This window comes from Oryx dammah, unplaced genomic scaffold (genome assembly GCF_014754425.2).
Source record: "Oryx dammah isolate SB20612 unplaced genomic scaffold, SCBI_Odam_1.1 HiC_scaffold_21, whole genome shotgun sequence".
Classification (NCBI taxonomy): Eukaryota; Metazoa; Chordata; class Mammalia; order Artiodactyla; family Bovidae; genus Oryx; species Oryx dammah.
In genome coordinates this window covers 51,998,408-52,018,641 of record NW_024070205.1, presented here as the reverse complement: position 1 = coordinate 52,018,641, position 20,234 = coordinate 51,998,408, and the positions used below count along the sequence as shown (strand labels likewise).

General features: G+C 39.9%; 2 protein-coding genes across 3 annotated transcripts in view; one reads left to right on the top strand and one right to left on the bottom strand.

The window, feature by feature from the left end:
- Window positions 1–1,666, top strand: part of DNAH14 (dynein axonemal heavy chain 14) — a 361,705-nt gene extending 360,039 nt beyond the window's left edge. Inside the window, exons 83-84 of the mRNA XM_040262849.1 lie at window positions 878–1,024; window positions 1,420–1,666. Of these exons, the coding sequence (XP_040118783.1) occupies window positions 878–1,024; window positions 1,420–1,635 (363 nt within the window). The 3' untranslated portion in view covers window positions 1,636–1,666. The remainder of the gene's footprint in view (window positions 1–877; window positions 1,025–1,419) is intronic.
- Window positions 1,667–3,518: 1,852 nt separating this feature from the next.
- LBR (lamin B receptor) overlaps window positions 3,519–20,234 on the bottom strand; it is a 28,938-nt gene continuing 12,222 nt past the window's right edge. Inside the window, exons 7-14 of one of the 2 annotated variants that reach the window (XM_040263683.1) lie at window positions 18,387–18,441; window positions 14,227–14,418; window positions 13,428–13,531; window positions 12,398–12,523; window positions 8,785–8,953; window positions 6,548–6,628; window positions 6,323–6,445; window positions 3,519–5,578 (exon numbers count right to left, since the gene is read on the bottom strand). In XM_040263683.1, coding sequence (XP_040119617.1) covers window positions 5,418–5,578; window positions 6,323–6,445; window positions 6,548–6,628; window positions 8,785–8,953; window positions 12,398–12,523; window positions 13,428–13,531; window positions 14,227–14,418; window positions 18,387–18,441 — 1,011 coding nt within the window. In that variant the 3' untranslated portion in view covers window positions 3,519–5,417. The remainder of the gene's footprint in view (window positions 5,579–6,322; window positions 6,446–6,547; window positions 6,629–8,784; window positions 8,954–12,397; window positions 12,524–13,427; window positions 13,532–14,226; window positions 14,419–18,386; window positions 18,442–20,234) is intronic. The other variant, XM_040263684.1, reaches the window with a different exon arrangement.

Sequence of the window (20,234 nt, the reverse complement as noted above, 5' to 3'; positions counted from 1 at the left end):
TGTGCTTCCATTTTCATTTGTCTTAAGGTACTTTTTAAATTTCCTTTTTTATTTCTTCAGTCACCTATTGGTTGTTTAGTGGCCTGTTGTTTAGCATCTGTATGTTTGTGTTGTACAGGTTCTGTTCTTGTTAATTTTTAGTCTCTCAGCATTGTGGTAGGGAACTTGATATGGTTGCAGCAATCTTCTTAAATTTAATGAGACTTGTTTTTAATAGCCCAGCATGTGATCTATCCTGGAGAAAGTTCCATCCGTGTACACTCAGACCACTTGCTCCTTGTAGAGGAGAACCTCTGCAATTGTGATTATCCTTCCATTTGTGGTCTGCCTACCTAGGGCATGGGTCTTCAGTAAATACTGCATTTCTGCCCCTCTTACCTGTCTCATTTTGGTTCCTTCTTTATATCTTGAGTTGCAGAAAGTCTTCAGATCATTCTCATTGATATTTGCTCTGTAAATATGTTGTGGCCATAGGAGGAGGTGAGCACAGGGTCTTGCTGCTCTGCCATCTTACTAGAAGATTGACTTGTTTTGTCATTGTTTTTGCTCTCTTTTTAAAAAGTGACCTAAGGATTACAATTCTAGAAATTTGAAGTTTTACTATATTTGAAATACTTGTGAGTCCAGGATCATCATATATAGATCAAAACCTACAAGTTGCTCGTGCTCTCAGAGAAGGAAGAGAATGAAGTACGTGCCTTAGAACCTGGCAATGAGTCTCTCTAAGGTGAAGTACTCACCCTAGAACCCACACAGCAATGGCAGGAAGTGCACCTCCTCCTCTTTGGTCTCCTCCCTGACCTTCCTCTAGATGCAGCTTCCATTAAAGGGAACATCTCACCTGGGACCCTCTGACACCACCTCTCTTTGTTCTTAGGGCACAGACCCCACACATGTTGGAGTTCACGTCTTTGGTTTATTCATTGAGGGGGCAAGGTGGAATCACAAAGAAAAAATACTAGAAGACTCGCTACCTTGTGAGATATGTTGTGATTTTCCTGAAATATACTTCTTGCCAACAAAGGTAATCTCCCAGATGTTTATCACAAAGTTTTAAACCACTGAGCTTTCCCCGAGTAGTACCAACCATTCCTTCTAGTTCCCATCCTTATGATTTCACTAGGGAGATTGACCAATACGCTTCAGACTGCAAACATGTAAAATCGCCCCCAATACTCCTAAAACCTAAAATAGATGCTGTACAAACATCCAGCGTGATTTCTCAAGAATACATACTGAAAAGCTATACTAGTGACTCTAAAAAATCAGGCATAATTCTATATGCAGTAACATAACCACATAATCACCAAACTGTATTCAATTTATAACAAACTCCCCAAATCTAGTAGGAAAGAAATGTGAGCTGCTGGCTTACTTAACTGTGTAATTTGAGCATTTTTTTTTTTTTTTTTTTTTTAGATTTCTACTGAAAGATCAACTGCATCTAAGCAGACAGAGCCAGAACTCTATACTTTTGAATGCCCAGTTTACCAGACACCTGAGAGGTCGAGTATTTTGCCAGCTGCTGGTTTATCCTCAAACTTTTTAACATCTGTGTACTTATCCACAAAGAAACCTCCTAGTCATTGGATCACAATGCAGGTTGCACTGCTGTGTGAGGAGAATGAAAAATAAAACTTCCCTAACAAACCATGTAATTGTTGACTCTAACCAGTTACACGCTTCAAGACATTCACACGCAGTCAACATCCTTCATGAAAAAAATCTGTGTGATCAAGGCAGATTAGACAGTGCCATCTCTTCCTTCCATTTGTATGTGAAAAGTTTTAACGTGTAGGGGAAGCTCTCAGCTGCTTCCATTCTAAACAATATCCCTGTGGATGGGCTCTCCTCCAGGTGAGAAAACATGCCCCCAGAAAGCGGAAGGTCTGACTTTTCTAAAAGGGGAAGCCACGGCAACTAGCATGGCATTAGGGCATCTAATTCTTGTGGAATTTTTGACTTTAGAGAGATTTCTGCAATTATATACAATAAAACATATACGTGAAAAGTAGCGCTTTGGAATATTTTCCCAGGCTGCTCTGAGAGAACACAGAATGGCCTGACTGCAGCCTTCTGAGAGAAAAAGTCTTCCCTGAAAGAAATGATCTTGTTCTGATTTCACCAGATTTTCTCTTTCCACTGAAAAACCAATGCTGAGAATTTAGTGTCAAAACTGGATGAAAAAAGTGAAAATTGCATGTCAAAATGTTTCTGTAGGTAGATTTTTATTGTTGCACACCAACTATGCTGAACTCATATTCCTATACCTTCAGGCCACCTATGTACTATGTGGTATATCGATCTTTATACATGAAGAAACTGGTGCTCCTAGAGCTTGCGTCGCCCAAGCTCACACTGCCAGAAGCAGGGCTTGGGTTCAAAGCCGTGTTCGTTGTCACAGTACCTCAGCAGTGGGCCCACTGGCAGAAAATAAATCCCATGTTTCCACAAATGAAGATCAAACAATCCCTTCTATCTGTAATAAGGGGGAGAAGAGGTTGTGGAGAGAACTAGTCTAGCCATGAACAAAATATTAACATCTACTTACTTTTGTGTCTAGGAAACTACACTGAAAGTCACGTTATCAAAAACATATACATTGTGAATCTAATTACACACAGTGTGTAGAAAATAATTATAAAGACCTAGCCCCTGTCATTCAAGAATCAATAAGAAAATGACAAAATATAGGATTTTAACAAAAGAAACAAGCTGCTGCTGCTGCTGCTGCTAAGTCGCTTCAGTCGTGTCCGACTCTGTGAGACCCCATAGACGGCAGCCCACCAGGCTCCCCGATTCCTGGGATTCTCTAGGCAAGAACACTGGAGTGGGTTGCCATTTCCTTCTCCAATGCATGAAAGTGAAGGAGGTCTTATTTGGTCCTTGAATTCATTAAAATAGTTTTAGCAATTATCCATGATTTGCTAAAACAAAACAGTCCATGAGTTACAGAAATCACCAATAAGCAAACTCTTTTCCGCAGAGTACAAAAATAAGACCAAGAATCACATGATGTGATATTTTTAACTTAATTGGTTTTGGAGTATATTTTGACACACCCACCTCCTGCAAAGTCATTTCATACTGCAAAGAGAGATAAAGACATGGTGTCTGATCTCACTGACACACAAATGTCTCTCACATGCATGTACTGGCTTTCAAATGCACATAGGTGCATTTGTAATTAATACAAATTCATTTGAAAGCATTACTGAGTCTATGACACTTTTGATCATTCCTCTATTTTCTTAAAGAACAAATACTAAATCTATGATCACCATCTGCAGGTTAAGACCCTCCACTAACCCTTTTCAAGCTCTGATGTCTGAGAACCTTGATGCAAACTGCAGTTTGCCAGGGGTCTCAGTCTACCTTTTGGATTCCTCGTGGTCCAGGAGGGATCCAAAGGATCCTGGAATAAACCAGGGGTTGGGTGGGGAGCAGAAATCTAAGGGTTCCTGTTTTGGTCCCAATGATCCCAAGAGTTACAGGCGGAAAAAAAAGAGAGATTCCAAAGTGGTCAAAGAAACATCTTTATTTTCAACTTTATTTCCAACTTAAAACTTCATTATAAAACTTGTCAAAAAAAAATGTCAAAAACAAATTAAAAACAAATTGTAGCACTGTGTTGGTAACAGCCCTTTTTTCATTACCAGGGAAAGAATTAATGGTCCTTCTTCCTCCCCTAATGCTTCATTGGTGAATCTAGTATAGAACAAGCTGGGACAACATTTTCTGATGCCAGAAGAAAAGCATAAAAAACTGCTTGCATACATCAGTACTAATAAACACTGACAATTTCACCAAAACCACATTTAAAGATTACAGGATGTGGAACGCTTGAGCAAACCAACTTCATGATCACATCAACACAAGCACAGTTATATACACTTCAAACTGCAGCACAGAATAAACACTGCATATCTAAATGGCTCATATAGAAAATGTATAATTGAAAACCCCAACGTACAGACTATATTCATTAGGTTTGCCTATGTTTAAGATACTGAGAACAATTTAACTCTGAATATGAAAGCTTAGTGAATTTGCTACTGTTCCACTATAGGACAATTAACAATGAGACTATATCAACTTAAGTAGAATTTAAAGGCTAAAGCTACCTTATGCACATCTGTTAAACTAAAAGAAATGATTTTAAACTATTCCCTTAAATTGCTTTTAGATAAACAGATTTCAAAAGATGAACACAACACTCCTTAACTGGGAGTAGAGTTTTGTAAATATAAAGGATATGCAAAATGCAGTATACACTGCATGAACTAACAGTAGCAAAAACACAGTTTAATTTAAAAAGTCAAAAACATATAAAAATATTAGCCTTTCTGGAAATGGCAAGTTTTTAAACACCAATCTGTGTAAAAAGGTTTAAATAGTGATGTTACTCCAAAAATATATATTTATTCTATTTTTCTATTTGCAACAGTTTATAAAGGCAAACAAACACCTGCAATTGAGGTAGCAAAGCCAAATTCACAAACTTTGGATTAGGAAAAAAATACCCTTCCTATGTTTTAATAGCATCTTTCATACAATATTAAATGAATTCTCCTTGTTTCAAAATGTTTAATTCACATGTATTACTTTACAAAACTTAATTAAAATACTGCAAATGTTTGTTTAAAAGATATTGGGTTGGAGAAAAAATTCGTTCAGGTTTTTTATGGAAAAACCCAAATGAATATTCTGACCAACCCAATACTTAGTTCTGAAAATTATTTCACATTCAAAATACTATACAGAAAAACCTGAAGTCACCATATATTACATAAAAGCTACGTATTTACAGTTTCAAATGCAGTTTTAGAAGCTGAGGTTAAGCAAACCACTACTAATGGTCTTCATTAAACAGTGTCCACTATCAGTTATTCCCCTTCCTGTACAGCATTGAACAGACAATTGGTTTTTACTTTCAAATCACATAACTAGAAAATGATTTAAAGGGAAACAAATGAAAATTCTATCCCCTTAATGCAAGAAAACATAAATGAACTTTAAAATGTAACAATGTTTTTATTTAAGACAAAAACCAAACCAACTGGACAAAAGAATCAAAATTTGAAAGGTAATCAAAAATCCTGAACATCAGTATTCAGTGCATTTATAAGACTGTTTTTTGTTCTCAGATTTTTAAAGATTAAAAATTTCCTAAGTGCAAATTCTATTTATATTTTCCTTATGTTAATTGTTATGACTTAATAAACACGGCTACAGGAAAAGACTTACTACTTGGCTCTAGCGTTAGTCCTGCCTGAAAAAGAAATATACACATTCTGTCAGTGCAACGAAAGGAGGTTCGTTTGGGATATTTTTTCTTTTTTCTTTTTCTTTTTCTTTTTTTTTTTGCAAACGGAAGATAGAACTGCAGGAGCATTTAGAGGGCGCCCAGAGCAGAATCAGTAGATGTAGGGGAATATGCGGTAGGGGACTCGCTGGCAGTACTTCTCCCACGCCAGGCCATACTTCTTCCTACAGTGGTGCTCGTCACGGGCTTCCCGGTGCACCAGCAAGATGGTGAAATAAATCACATAGAAATAAGGCAGAATGTGATTGAAACCTGGGGGAAACAAAAGGAAACAGTACCTAGTATTTTTATTTTTCACTACACAACATTGTTTCCTGCGCTTCCCCAAACAGCCTAAAATTGGGGCATTTCATTACTCCATTTTCTCCAATAATGGGGGAAACAACTAAACCAGTTCATAAAATCCCACTGCTACGTGGCAGGAGGTAGTAATTTGAGTTAAAAGCTATTCAGAGAAGAGTGATTAATCCATCCTAACAATCCTTCATAATCAGAACATCTGCCCTTCTAATTAAAGCAAATCCCTCCATTTTCTCCCCTCCAGTGCTCAGGGTAGAAAACTGCTGGCCATCACTGCGGGGCAGGCAGAGCAGAGCAAGACAGTGCTGCAGGGAGTGGGCTCACTCAGACACATGCAAAGCCATGTGTGCCTTTTCTTAAGAACCAAATTTTTTCAGAATCCATGTACAGCGAGTCATGAATAAAAAGTTAATTATTAATTCCAACATAGTCCGCTTAGGAAAAAAGCTACCAGATACAGTTGAAAACAAAGTTTTGCTTGCAGGATTTTAGAGTAAAACTTCATGTCTGTGAATTCCTAATTCCCCTCAGACACATGATGAATGAGGTGCTGGAAATAGAACCCAGCACTCAATCAGGGAACGAAAAACCCCAACCTCTAACAGAGACAACACCCAGACCCACAGAGGAGAGACAGACAGACATGTGTGGGTGGCCTGGGAAAGAGTCCCCTCAGCTCTCTTCCTGAATGCTTACCACACGGGAGGGACCATGCCAGGGCCATGATGAGATCACCCAAGTAATTGGGGTGGCGAACAAAACCCCACCATCCAGAAACAAGAAGATTTTTTCCCGTTGAAGTATGAATGGTTTTTAAATCTATACAGAAATAAAAATTACATGTTTAATGATTCTAAGATAAGCAGAGACATAAAATCTTTACGCAATGCAAAAATATAATAAATATAAACCAATACTTACGTGCAAGCCTTGGATCAGTGGGATTTTTCCGGAATGCATTTTTCTGAGAATTTGCACATCGGAAGATTACAAATCCGCATACTGTAATTTTTTAAAAATTTCATTTGTTAACAATTTACATATAATCTTTATTTTAAAGCACCTGTAATTTCATTTAGAAATGATTCCTGTGTTTCAAGGAAATGTCAAAGGAAAGAACAGTCTGATTTCTTAAGAACAATTCAAACCCTCTCAATCTCAGGATGACAAAAGAAGATCCAATCCTGATATCTCACTATCTTACAGCTTTCCTCATCTACCTGGGGACATCTTGAAGGCAAAACTAACAAATATGCATTATTATTCATGGTGCATCCATGAATAAAATCTACTGCAGCCCACATTACAATAAAATCAATACTGGAGTTCATCTGTTAGTTATGCTATCTACTGACCGTAACATGAATGCTTCATTAATAAAAGTATAGCTCAGAATCTGCACCAGAACAATATGCACATAAATATGAATATATGCCAAATCCCACTGCAAGCCTCTTAAACTGGTAGATTTATTTCAAATTTCAAAATGTCAAAACTAAGAGGCCCTGACATATGACTATATATCATCAGTCCTCAATAAAGCAGTGAAAAATAACTCTATTCCCCATTTTTAGCTTAACTGTAAAATAGACGTAGCCTGTCTTGAATAACACAGAGGCATGTGTTAACCAAACCAACAGTGAAACTAAATCTTAATTTCAACCAGAGACTTGAATTTTTCTTCTACCATAGATATTAGTGTAGTGAAATTAGCAACATTTGAAGTTCAGTGGTCATTTTCCCTGCCCTCCCTCTGGTGGATGTGTTTAATGAACAGTATAACAAAAGAAAAAACCCATCCTGAATCTAACCTGCTACCATCAGCCAAGCTGTACTCCTCACTCTTCCCCACCATCCTGGTTGAGCTGTTCCCTCTGTCCGATGTATCTGTCTCTCCATGCCACTTTCACCCACCCAACAGATCAAATATCACGTTCTCCAATAAGTTTACAGTGATATTCCCCAGAGAGACGTGCTCTCTACCTTAAACTCCCATCATATTTGCTCTATTAGTCCCTCCTCTAGACTCTTCCTGTGCTTCAATCCAGTGTCCAAGTGTGTTATTTCTTCTATAAGAGCATAAGCTCTAGGAAGGCAAGACCATCTCCCTATTTTTCAAGGTACTACCAGAAAAAGCGGGCTCTCAACAGAAAAAAATGAATCATTACTAAAACAATAAAATTTTATTGTTTTTAACAATAATGGTATTATTTTTAAATAAAGAGCCTCTTGATGAAAGTGAAAGAGGAGAGTGAAAAAGTTGGCTTAAAGCTCAACATTCAGAAAACTAAGATCATGGCATCTGGTCCCATCACTTCATGGCAAATAGATGGAGAAACAGTGGAAACAGTGGCTGACTTTATTTTCTTGGGCTCCAAAATCACTGCAGATGGTGACTGCAGCCATGAAATTAAAAGACACTTACTCCTTGGAAGAAAAGTTATGACCAACCTAGACAGCATATTAAAAAGAGATATTACTTTGCCAACAAAGGTCCATCTAGTCAAGGCTATGGTTTTTCCAGTGGTCATGTATGAATTTGAGAGTTGGACTGTGAAGAAAGCTGAGTGTCAAAGAATTGATGCTTTTGAACTGTGGTGTTGGAGAAGACTCTTGAGAGTCCCTTGGACTGCAAGGAGATCCAACCAGTCCATCCTAAAGGAGATCTCCAATACTTTGGCCACCTGATGCAAAGAGCTGACTCATCTGAAAAGATCCTGATGCTGGGAAAGATTGAGGGCAGGAGGAGAAGGGGATGACAGAGGATGAGATGGTTGGATGGCATCACCGACTCGATGGACATGAGTTTGAGTGAACTCCGGGAGTCGGTGACGGACTGCAGCCTGGCGTGCTGCAGTCCATGGGGTCACAAAGAGTCGGACATGACTGAGCGACTGAACTGAACTGAATAAATTTTTAAAACAGGTGTTTTGTTCAAAATGATGTTTAAATAACTACTGAAGAACCCAAGGAAGAAGCATCCATTCTCTTTGCAAGATGCCAAGAATCTTTTATGACTCAACTCATCCATCACAGATTATTTCATACTTGAGCTACTCATGGCCATTTAAAAGGGCACGCTGTAAACATGTAGATACCACAGTATGACAGACTCAGTACACAGTATTTAATACACAGAGACTGAAATTAATACTCACGTTTCAGAGCAATGATTAGAGAAGCCATTGGCCAAGACAGTTCATTTGGATGACTGACTAAATAAAAGGCCTGAAAGCTATAGATAAATGGAACCCACACCAAATCTCCAAAAGCCAGCATGAATCCAAATCCATCATGGATAATGTCCATGGTTGTCAATAATGCTTCCTAAATGGGTACAGAGAAGGGAAACAATGTTTTAAAGTTTGGGGAGAAAAGCGTCTATGTTTAAAGTATTCAGATAAAGTACTAATTTACAGTCAAATTTACAAAAGGCTAAAGGAAGGTGGTGGTTGTTCAGTCACCCAGTCATATCCAACTCTTTGTGACCCCAGGGACTGCAGCACACCGGGCCTCCCAGTCCCGCACCATCTCCTGGAGTTTGCCCAAGTTCATATTCATTGCATCGGTGATGCCGTCCAGCCATCTCATCCTCTAAGATGAAATAGTACAGCAACCTAAAATGTTTAAAGGCAGGAGTGGGGAATCTGTCTCCCTTGGTGCAGGTATCACACTGAGTCATTCTGCATCATCCCCTGTCACTCTAGCCACTCGGTCCACAATCCTGAACCACAGAGCTCCCAATGCCTCTTCTGCCTCCCTGCCTCTGCCTGGAACACCCTCCCCCAACTGCAGCTGAAGCCTGGCCTGTACTGCCTTCCTCAACCCACCACTCGCCGAAGCCAACTGACTGTCCTGTAACTCAGCGGCCCTCTCTACTAGACTGGAAGATGCGGGGAGCGTGGGTTTCCAGCTGCCACCCCAGCACTGAGTACAGGTGCACCAACCTAGCTAATGTTGTTCAGTCACTAAGTTGTGTCTGACTCTTTGTGACCCCATAGACTGCAGCACGCCAGGCTTCCGAACCTAACTTCTGAGCATAATCTAGCTTTTCAGGTAGCTTGTCCACACTACCCGGCATCGTGGGAAACAGCCTGCTTCACTGCTCAGCGTAATCCAGGGCCTTGAGCCCGAAACCCGCAGGCCCTGGAAGTGGAGACAGCACTGTTTCAGGGCATCCCTAACCTGCCTCAGACTCCAGTACTCAACACTGACCAGAAAAATTAGCAAGTATAATCTCTATCAAAGAATCAATGTTCTAGGTTAAAGAAAAAGAGTGAGATCTCCAAAATGCATTTTCCCCCGCAGGAAGTAAACAAAAAGACCAAAGAACAGAAAAATGGATGTTACAATTTCTGGGCCTGTTGGGTCACCCTCTAGTCAACACGCCTATTCTTTTGCACTGGGGAGCAGACAAGATAGCACACGAGGGATAACGACAGGGGCACATGGGAGTGGGCAGAGAGGAAGGGACAAGATACCAACACCCCGTGCCAGGAGGGGCAGGGAGGACCCTCAGCCCCACCCAGCTCCCAGGGACTCAGAGGGCTGCAGGACAGAAGCAGAGGCTCAGAGGAAGGGTCATTTACATTTAAGTTCATAGTCTCCATTTCTCAAGGTGTGCCACATTAACACGTAGAGGAATTTCTATCACTCAATCAAATAAGAAAATTATTAAGCATCCACTCACTGAACAGCAGCATGCCAGATACTAAAGAAAACCATAAAATCAAGTTTCTTCTTCAAGAAGCTAACTATAATCTGGCTGAGACAGTAATGGCTTATTTAAAAAATAACTTCCCAACTTTAATCCACTACCCCAGGTTAAAAAAAACTGCCTTAAGAGTTTTGCCTTAAGACACAATCATTTTTTGTTAATTAACAGAAGTCAATGTTTGTTTCAATCTCTAGAAAATTTGAATTTCTAAGTCACTTAAAAAGTGACTTCCATGACAAGACAGGAAACTAGAAGGAAGAATTACTCATCATCAGATAGGAATTAAAAAAAATAATCTCTGAGGGGATAAAGCAACAGAGGAAATATCATCTGACTTGTAAAACATATCCTACCATCTTCTGAGCATCTATTTATTACATAATCAAAGAAAGACCTACAACTGGCAAGATGAAGTGCATTTATAAGAGCTGGTGTTTTTTTTAACTTCAGAAGTATGTTTAATTTTGAGTAGACTTGGAATTTTCAGAGGACTCTGTATCAGATGCTCCCAACATCTTTGCAGTTTCCCAGGCTGAGCCCAGGTCCACATTTAGTGGTAGGAGCTCAATAAGGGTCCAAATGTGGCTACCTGTACTCAAGATCTGCTTACCTCCAAGAGAAAAGGGAGATGATCGACATATCGGTATCAAGTTTTCAAAGTCGCCTTGACTGAGTATGACCAAATAATACAATTTTTCAAAAACAGCTTAAAGAAGGACCTGTTCTTAAAATGTCAACAGGCTGCCATGAACACTTGCTTTGGAACATCATGATGTCGGACCATCAGTTTTGTTTTTAAAATTGAAAGAAAACTTAATTTAGAATATGGAGGAGATGATTACAAAGATAATAGTAAATGATAAAACAGTTGTAGAACAGACCAAAAGAAAATATTGTTTTCAAGAGTAATATATTTAGGTAAGATGGAGACTACCAAACATTGCCAGTCTTCAAGTAGCAGAAAGAATTGATCTTGCATCAATGTATGAGAAAAGCCACATTAAGAGATCAGTGCCATTTAAACTGGTTTCCTCAATGTATCATGATTTCTGATTTTATATCCATCTGATTAAAGTTATTCTTTGTATTCTGAAACACCAACAATAAAACAACTCCCCCAGTATTTAAGAACCAGCTGCTCCTTGATAATCCAAAAACTACTATCCTAATTCAATGACGCTTACTCCTTAGAAGGAAAGTTATGACCAACCTAGACAGCATATTAAAAAGCAGAGACATTACTTTGACAACAAAGGTCCGTCTAGTCAAGGCTATGGTTTTTCCAGTGGTCATGTATGGATGTGAGAGTTGGACTGTGAAGAAAGCTGAGTGCTGAAGAAACAATGCATTTGAACTGTGGTGTTAGAGAAGACTCTTGAGAGTCCCTTGGACTGCAAGGAGATCCAACCAGTCCATTCTAAAGGAGACCAGTCCTGGATGTTCACTGGAAGGACTGATGCTGAAGCTGAAACTCCAGTACTTTGGCCACCTCATGCGAAGAGTTGACTCATTGGAAAAGACCCTGATGCTAGGAGGGATTGGGGGCAGGAGAAGGGGACGACAGAGGATGAGATGGCTGGATGGCATCACCGACTCGATGGACATGAGTTTGGGTGAACTCCGGGAGTTGGTGATGGACAGGGAGGCCTGGGGTGCTGTGGTTCACGGGGTCGCAAAGAGTTGGACACAACTGAGCGACTGAACTGAACTGAATTCAATGCTAGTATCTGATCCATCCATTTTCATCCATTAGAATCACTAAGAAATGAAGTTTTATTTACATTTGGTCACACCCACTAATTCAAGATCCACAGATCTTAAGTATCTAGCGGCTGACAGAGCAGCTGATACACACAGACACTTACCATCTGTTAGAGCTCGCTGCGTGTCAGCTCACTGTGTCACATGGACCCACAAGTCATGTAATCTTCATTACCCGTGGAGGCAGGCTATGTTTTCCTCACCTTGTGTGTAGGAATCTGAGGCTTGGACGAGTCAAGTCACTCACCCACACCCAATGCCATCTGACTCCAAGGCTCTTAAAAATTACTTACCTCATTCCAGAGAGCATCTACCACATACAGGAGCTGGAAACTGTTAACCAAAATCATTGCTAATGATGGAACAGCGCGATTCTGTTCCTTCATCTCAGCCAAAAGCATCACCAGGTTAATGACCACCTAAAACAAAAGGGGCAGGTACAGTGTCCAGAGAGAAAGGTGGTAATTTCCCAGCTGAGGAAGCTGCAGACACACCTCACTGAGAAGCCACCATCAGTGACAAGACACCTCAATCCCTTGATAAGATGCACTGAGATGGACACTTATTCTGTGGCAGTCTTGCCAAAGACACACAACCTACTCCAATCATGAGAAAACGTTGGACTAACCCAAAGCTAGGGGCCCTCTTACAAAATAATTGAGTATTCTTCAGAAGTGTCAAAGTCATGAGGGACAAAGAACGACTAAGCAGCTGCTACAGACTAGAGGACACGGACACCAAATAAACAAATGCACTGTCAGGCCCTGAAGAGAATCCTGGAACAGGAAAAGGCCAACAGCAGAGAAACGGTGAAACGTGAATAAGGTCTATGGATTTAATTTAAACCACTGTAAAAGGTGAATTTGTCATTCTTTTTTTTTTTTCCTTTTTTAACTGCTCTTCTTGATAACTATATTATGGCTCTGTAAGACATCAACATTGCAGAAAGTGGTGTGAAGAAACTTATTTTTGCAACTTTCATACAAGTCTAAAAGAAGGTAAAAGTACAGTTTTTTAAAAGGAAGAAAATGTATTTTTTCTTCATAAATTCATCTACACTATTATTTTCTTCCATAAACACAAACTGATATAGTCAAAATAATACAAACTCTTTTAACATTTAATAACCTATAACAGGACACCTTAACCCTTTGGACTGTATTTAAAGTAAGAAAATATTTGAAGTAGACAAATTTATGGAAAGTTATAATTATTCCTAAAAACATACCACCTATAAGCTCACTTCAAAACTGTCTACATTTCTTTCTAAACACAAGACTAATTTGTACTACTGAACTGAAATTAAAAAAGAAAGAGACATACCCATCCAATCAATCCAGGACGCAATTCACAAAAGTACTTGAGATCAAAAGTACCAATCCGAGGGTTTAACTCCCGGCCAATGAAGAAATCATAGATGGCATTTCCTAAGAAGGGAAAAGTTTTTATCCAAACGGTATTCCAAACCCAACTACGAGACTTTAAAACTATACTGCTGTCTACTACCCAGGATCACAATTCAGTTATCTCCAAGAGCCTGGCAAACCATCAGGGAAGACAGGCAGGGGACGCCGGTCTCATCTGGAAATATCCACGCTGCTACAGGCATGGGACCTACGGGGCCCAGATTCCTGGATTTTGAGGGAACTAGAGTTTTTATTTTTAATGTAGACTAACAATTTTTAAAATAAGTCACTTAATTTTTTTTAATGTTTTTAAATACTTTAGGTTAGAATTGACCAGTTTATAATCTCTATTATTTGATTTTTTTAAAAAAGGAGGTGTACTGTTTCAAACAAAATATAACATAAGCTATAAACTGTTGTAACACTAATGTTACTGAAATGCTGTAATTTATTAAAATGTCTCCCTGTCATCAAGTGACTAAAAAAGGAAGAGGAAACAAACAGGAAAGCATGAGGGGAGAATCACATTTTCTTCCTTTTATTTTTCTTAAAATCATTTTTCATCTTTTTTTTTTCCTATTTCTCATCTCTCATAAACTGAAGAGAGAAGAGAATTCTATGAAAGCCTAGAACTGAATGCTGGGGGGGGCCAGGGGGGTGGGAGGGCACGTTCATGGGAGGCATTCGTGGGACCCACACAGTCTAACGCTGCTCACCAGAGCTGGCTGGCGACAGTTCATCCTGGGGTGCTTTCAAAGCCCTGGCATAGAGGTAAACACTCAAGCCCATGGCAAAAACAACGGCTGCAAGCGCAAACTGAAGGAAATGACGGTACACATAATAAACCTCTACATTCCAGAAGAAGCACGCTCCGACGAGTGCAGATGTCAGGATAAAAGCATAGAATCCTTTAAAAAGAAAGGGGGGGGAGGATCAAAAAATTAATGTTAACCCAGGGTTCACAAAAAATTTATACCATTATAAATTAATGTAACATTATTTTTCAAAGTCTTAGTTTCATTATCCAGGCTAAATACACACAAGCGCATGAACAAGCAGTGCCCCTGAGGTTAGCAGTCTTCAATATAGACGCTACATCTCCCATACATACTTAATCAATAACAGTATGTTAATTAATAACATAATTATTAATAATACTTAATAATAACATACTTATCTTTCATTGTGAACAGTCATCTGCTTTTAATTAAGAAGAGAGCTGAAAAGAGGTACACCAAAATTTACCATAAAAGAACTTCAAAATTCACACGGTCCAAACGCACAGGCCCAAAGTCAAATGGCTAATTACTGACAGAGCTGGGCCAAACACACATTTTAAAGTGAGTGAGTGAAGTCACTCAGTCGTGTCTGACTCTTTGCGACTCCATGGACTGTAGCCTACAAGGCTCCTCTGTCCATGGGATTTTCCCGGCAAGAGTCCTGGAGTGGGTTGCCATTGCCTTCTCCAGAGGATCTTCCCAGCCCAGGGACTGAACCTGGGTCTCCCGCATCGTAGGTAGACACTTTACCATCCAAGCCACCAGGGAAGTCCTGGCAGACACATTTTTAAAGCCCCAGGGTGATCTTGGTTATAAATTATGAATATTCTTACCTGAAATAATTTATCAATAATGGTCTCAAAGGACCCTGAATCGTACTCTATCTCCCAAACACAGACCACAAGACCCTGCCCTCAAAGAATGCCCCAACACGAATGGCCCCTCCAGGGCCAGGCAGGAGACTGAGGGGACCAGTGGGCTGGAGACGCCAGGGAGGGACTGCTGGGGCCCAGAGACAATGTCCATTCCAAAGTAAAAGGACCCACGAGGCCCCACAAGAGGAACCCCTGTTCCGAGCTAGCCCTGGTACAGCTCAACAGAGAAAGGCTGAGTGTCTGCTTTTTCTTCTGACCCAAGGAATAGTTTTCCTTTCAGGAGTCAAGTGTCTGCAAAAATTATCCTCTAAGTCATCAAATCATATTTGGATAAAAAGAGTCTAACACAATGGAATTTAGAAAGATGGTAACAATACCCTGTATGCAAGACAGCAAAAGAGACACAGATGTGTAGAACAGTCTTTTGGACTCTGTGGGAGAGGGAGAGGATGGGATGATTTGGGAGAATGGCATTGAAACATGTATGATATCATATATGAAATGAATTGCCAGTCCAGGTTTGATGCATGATACTGGATGCTTGGCGCTGGTGCACTGAGATGACCCAGAGGAATGGTATGAGGAAGCAGGAGGGAGGGGGGTTCAGGATGGGGAACACGTGTATACCTGTGGTGGATTCATGTTGATGTATGGCAAAACCAGTATAATATTATAAAGTAATTAACCTCCAATTAAAATAAATAAATTTATATTTTTAAAAAAGGAAAAAAAATACAGTCTAATACAGAAAAGAGGTAGATATTATAAGAATTCTGAAAGGGGGATGGGAGGAGAGTTTAGGAGGAAGGGGATACATGGATGCCTATGGTCAATTCATGTTGATGTATGGCAAAAACCATCACGATATTATAAAGCAATTATCCTCCAATTAAAACAAATTTTTTTAAAAATTGAAAAAAAAATTCTGAAACCAAAGTTTTTGTAAAGTAAAACTGTCATCTCTAATTAACTATTTAAATTCACGTTTTCCACATATCGTGTTTACTCTAAAGAGTAACTCTGTAAAACATTCATTTAACACTCATAAAATTTATTAATATTAAAGAAAAAGAATGGTAGATGAAGCAGTTTCTTGCTCTTGCTCTCTTGCCTGTGTGGATTAAATTATTCAAAACATCTTAGGACTCTCCTTAGTTTATAATGGTAAAATCTTCTAATGCTAGAGTGAGAGTAATCAGACAAGGAAATTTTAAAAAGAAGGATCAAGCAACTGGTCCAGCCACTGCCAGCGTGCTCTGACAGGTCCAAGCTCAGGACTACTGTGCTCAGCCTGGGAGGAGCCGCGCCTTCAAAGGGAAGCCAAAACAAAAAAGAAGAGCACTCAGAGGTAAATGGGCACCTAGAGAGAAGCTCACAAAACACAAATAGTGACAGATCTGATGGCAAGAAGTGGATACCACCCCATCCCTCCCCAGATTCAGCCTCACTGGGGAAGCAAGGCATAGGGCAGATTCTACACCTGGTTCCAGAAGCAAGGAATCTGGTAAAAGTAAACAAAATATCTGACAGTAGCAGCAAAAACATGTCAAGCAACCACCATGGGTCAGGGGCTGAGCTAGGCTCGGTGCTTTACACACTTGGCACAAGAGGCATCTAGAGTGCCTCTGGCTTCCCCTCTGAAGCCCAGCAGAGGGACTCAGATATGGTGGATGCCAGGTCAGAGGGGTTCAGATATGGTGGATGCCGGTGAGCCACTGAAAGAGGCACCCACAGTCAGACAGGTGAGAAGTGACGGGATTAAAACAGCCCAAGAATTAAAAACGACAATAATAGTTCCCAAGGAAAGGGAAACAGTCTACTCAGTCTAGTTAAAATGGAAAATCATTTAAGGATAACTACACTATATATCCCTGGAGGAGGGCATGGCAACCCACTCCAGTGTTCTTGCCTGGAGAATCCCCATGGACAGAGGAGCCTGGTGGGCTACAGTCCATGGGATCACAAAGAGTCAGACCCAACTGAGTGACGAGGCACAGTGCAGCACACTATATATACATTTATTTCTTAAGTTAATGAAACTTCATCAGTCTTTACATGGCAAAGGTAGGCTGATCCTCTTCCTCAGCACACACTCCAACCACAGGAGGTGCTGGATCAAGGGGGACAAGGCCCTCTTGTTGAGATGTTCAGGGAGACTTTCACTCCATCCACTCAGAGCTCCCACTAATGAGTGCCTCCTACAGGCCAGTCACTCTGCTGACACGGAGGGTACCACAAAGACACAGCCAAGTCCCAGCCCACAAGCCGCCTTCTCGTGGGGAGACCCCTGTGAACAGATAAGCACCCTGATGTCTGGAAGGCCTATCATAGAGGAAAATAAGGCAGGGTAAAGGAAAGAAAGGGACCTGAGGGCTTGCTTCTCTGAGCAGAGACACATCAGAGATGAGGCAGCTGACACCAGGGGAAAGTTTTCCAGGCAAAAGCACTGAGAATATAGCCTAGAGATGGCCCACAGGCCAGTGGCCAGGGCAAATGAGCAAGAACTCCCAAGAGCAGGAGTGGCCAGGAAGCCTACATCGTGTAGGACTTCACTACGTGGAGATGACTCAGGAGGATAAAATGCTTATGCAAAACTGCTTCAGTGAATGATAAATACTATTAAGAAAATAAAACTGGGGCTTCCCTGGTGGTCCAGGGGTTAAGAATCCAACCTGTAATGCAAGGGACACCACCAGTTTCATTCTTGGTCCAGGAAGATCCCACGTGCTGCAGAACACCTAAGCCCATACACCATGACTACTGAGCCTGCATGCCTAGAGCCTGGGATCTGCAACTACTGAGTTCACTCACTACAACAGCTATTGAAGTCCACGCACCCAAGAGCCTATGCTCCAAACAAGAGAAGCCACTGCAGTGAGAAGCCTGTGCACCGCAAACAGAGCAGGCCCTGCTCACTTGCAACTAGAGAAAGTCTGCAGTAACAAAGACCTACCATAGCCAAAAGTAAATTAACAAGTACATAAAAAGAGAATAAAACTGGAGAGAGGAAAAGAGTGACTGAGGGGCTTGTTACTCTACACAGCATAATTTTGATATACTGGCTGCAGGTGTGAGCAGTTTATTTGCATGCCCTTTAGACTACTAAGAAATAATTTACTTTTTACTGCTCTGGTGCAATCAGCTTTGATAGTTTAAAAGAGTACAACACCCAAAAGTCTGTGCTATCAAGTCATCAATTTGAGTCTTAAAAAAAAAGATTACCATTTAATCTGTACTTGAGTCTTCTTCCATTAGTAAGAGGTGTTCCTTCTACAACCTTAAAAGAAAAGTTTTGTTTTTTAATTAAAAAATTTAAAAAGCACATCACTTTACTGCGTGTGTGTGTGTATGTGTGTGTGTGCGTGTGTGTCTTGTAAAATCACCTAAATTTCAATATGACCAACAAGGAGGATTGTCTTTTGGTAGGAAAAGTTTAGCCCTTTGGTGAAGTAATTCCACCTTCAGGAGTTTATCTCAAATACAAATCTAGTAGTGACTTCTCTGGGTACTCAGACTATTGCAATAGCCACCCTCCCCCAACCATCCCATGTCCCACCACAAGACTAGATGTGTTTTCAAAAACCTGTACATCTAGTTGATCTCTAGCTCAAAATCTGTCAATGACTCCCCACTGCTTACAAAGTGGAGTACAACTCCAGCACCTCACATTTGTGCAGTCCTTTCAATCAGGTTCAACCCCACTCACCCAGTCCACTATGGCCCATATCATTGATGGCAGGAACTCATATACTGACTTGCTCTGCTATTTATAAATATATGCTCACCCAGTTATTCAATCATTTCATGTGATTCTTTTATCTCCAATAAGAGACAGTGAGCATGTCCACTAGACCATTTCATCTCTTCATTTGGATCACCCACAGAATCCCCACATAAAAGGTACTCAAGAAACACATTTGAATGGGATGAGTTAAAAAGTTCACTTGCCCAATGGCAACTAAATTTTACTCCCCAATATTCAGAAATGGTGCAATTCATTATAAATTATAAAATACTAATATGGTATCATCTGTCTTCGGCCAAACTACTATACTCTTTCATTAGCTATGAAAGGGAACCCAGTAGAAATGTAATGTCTGTTTGAGATCACAGGATTTGCAAAATCACATGCTAATTTCAAAAGATTCTTATCTATTAAAGGTATCTAATAACTCCTATGTTTGATTTTAGTCTGTGAAATATATATATATATTTATAAATAAATATATATAAACCCCATCAAAACTGCTTTTCTCAATAAATATTATCTAGTTGACCTAACTTATCTGAACTTGTGATTTTTACTGTAGAGTCTTATTAAAAAAATACCTGAAAATTCACATAACAAGAATCCTCTCTAAGGCCAATGTTATGGTGAGGTCCCAAAGCATTTAAAGTTTGCAGCTCTAGCCTCCTATCACTGACATTCTCCATTCCCAATAAAACTGATCCTTTCGTCTACAGACAGTTGGCAAACTTGCAAAGCCCTAAGAATAAGATCCTTAAATGAATTATTTATTCATTAAGGAATCTCATGTTCCTTTAAATATATCCAAGTAGAGGATTCTACTGAAAAAAAAAAAAAAAGACTATACTCAGCAATGAGGACAAGATTTAAAGACACTGCATGAGTTTGAAGAGAACATTCAATGGTCCAAACAACAAAGTTCTGAGATGAAAATTAGAAAACTTATCATATTTTAAAAAGTAAAAGAAACGGACTAAAGTCCACTGAGCTCAGTAGCCTATCAACTGATAACTTAAAATTCTGCACCTGAAATGACATATGAGGAAACTTTTTTCTTCCCCAGAAACCTCTGCTATTATTCGGGCTATTTTGCAAAATAGCTTATTCTTTTCTATTTGGTCTGGAAAGTTACACAAGAACCCTTAATCAGATTCTTAAAGTTCTGCTTGATAAGCAAGTGTTACAGAACACAAAGAGTAAAGGTTTAACAAACTAAAATTTCTAAGCTTGGGTGGTTGTGACTATGGACAGCTTTGAACCTTAAAACTACTATCAATACTTTCACATAAACATGGGAGTGAAAGGAAGACCATCTCATTACC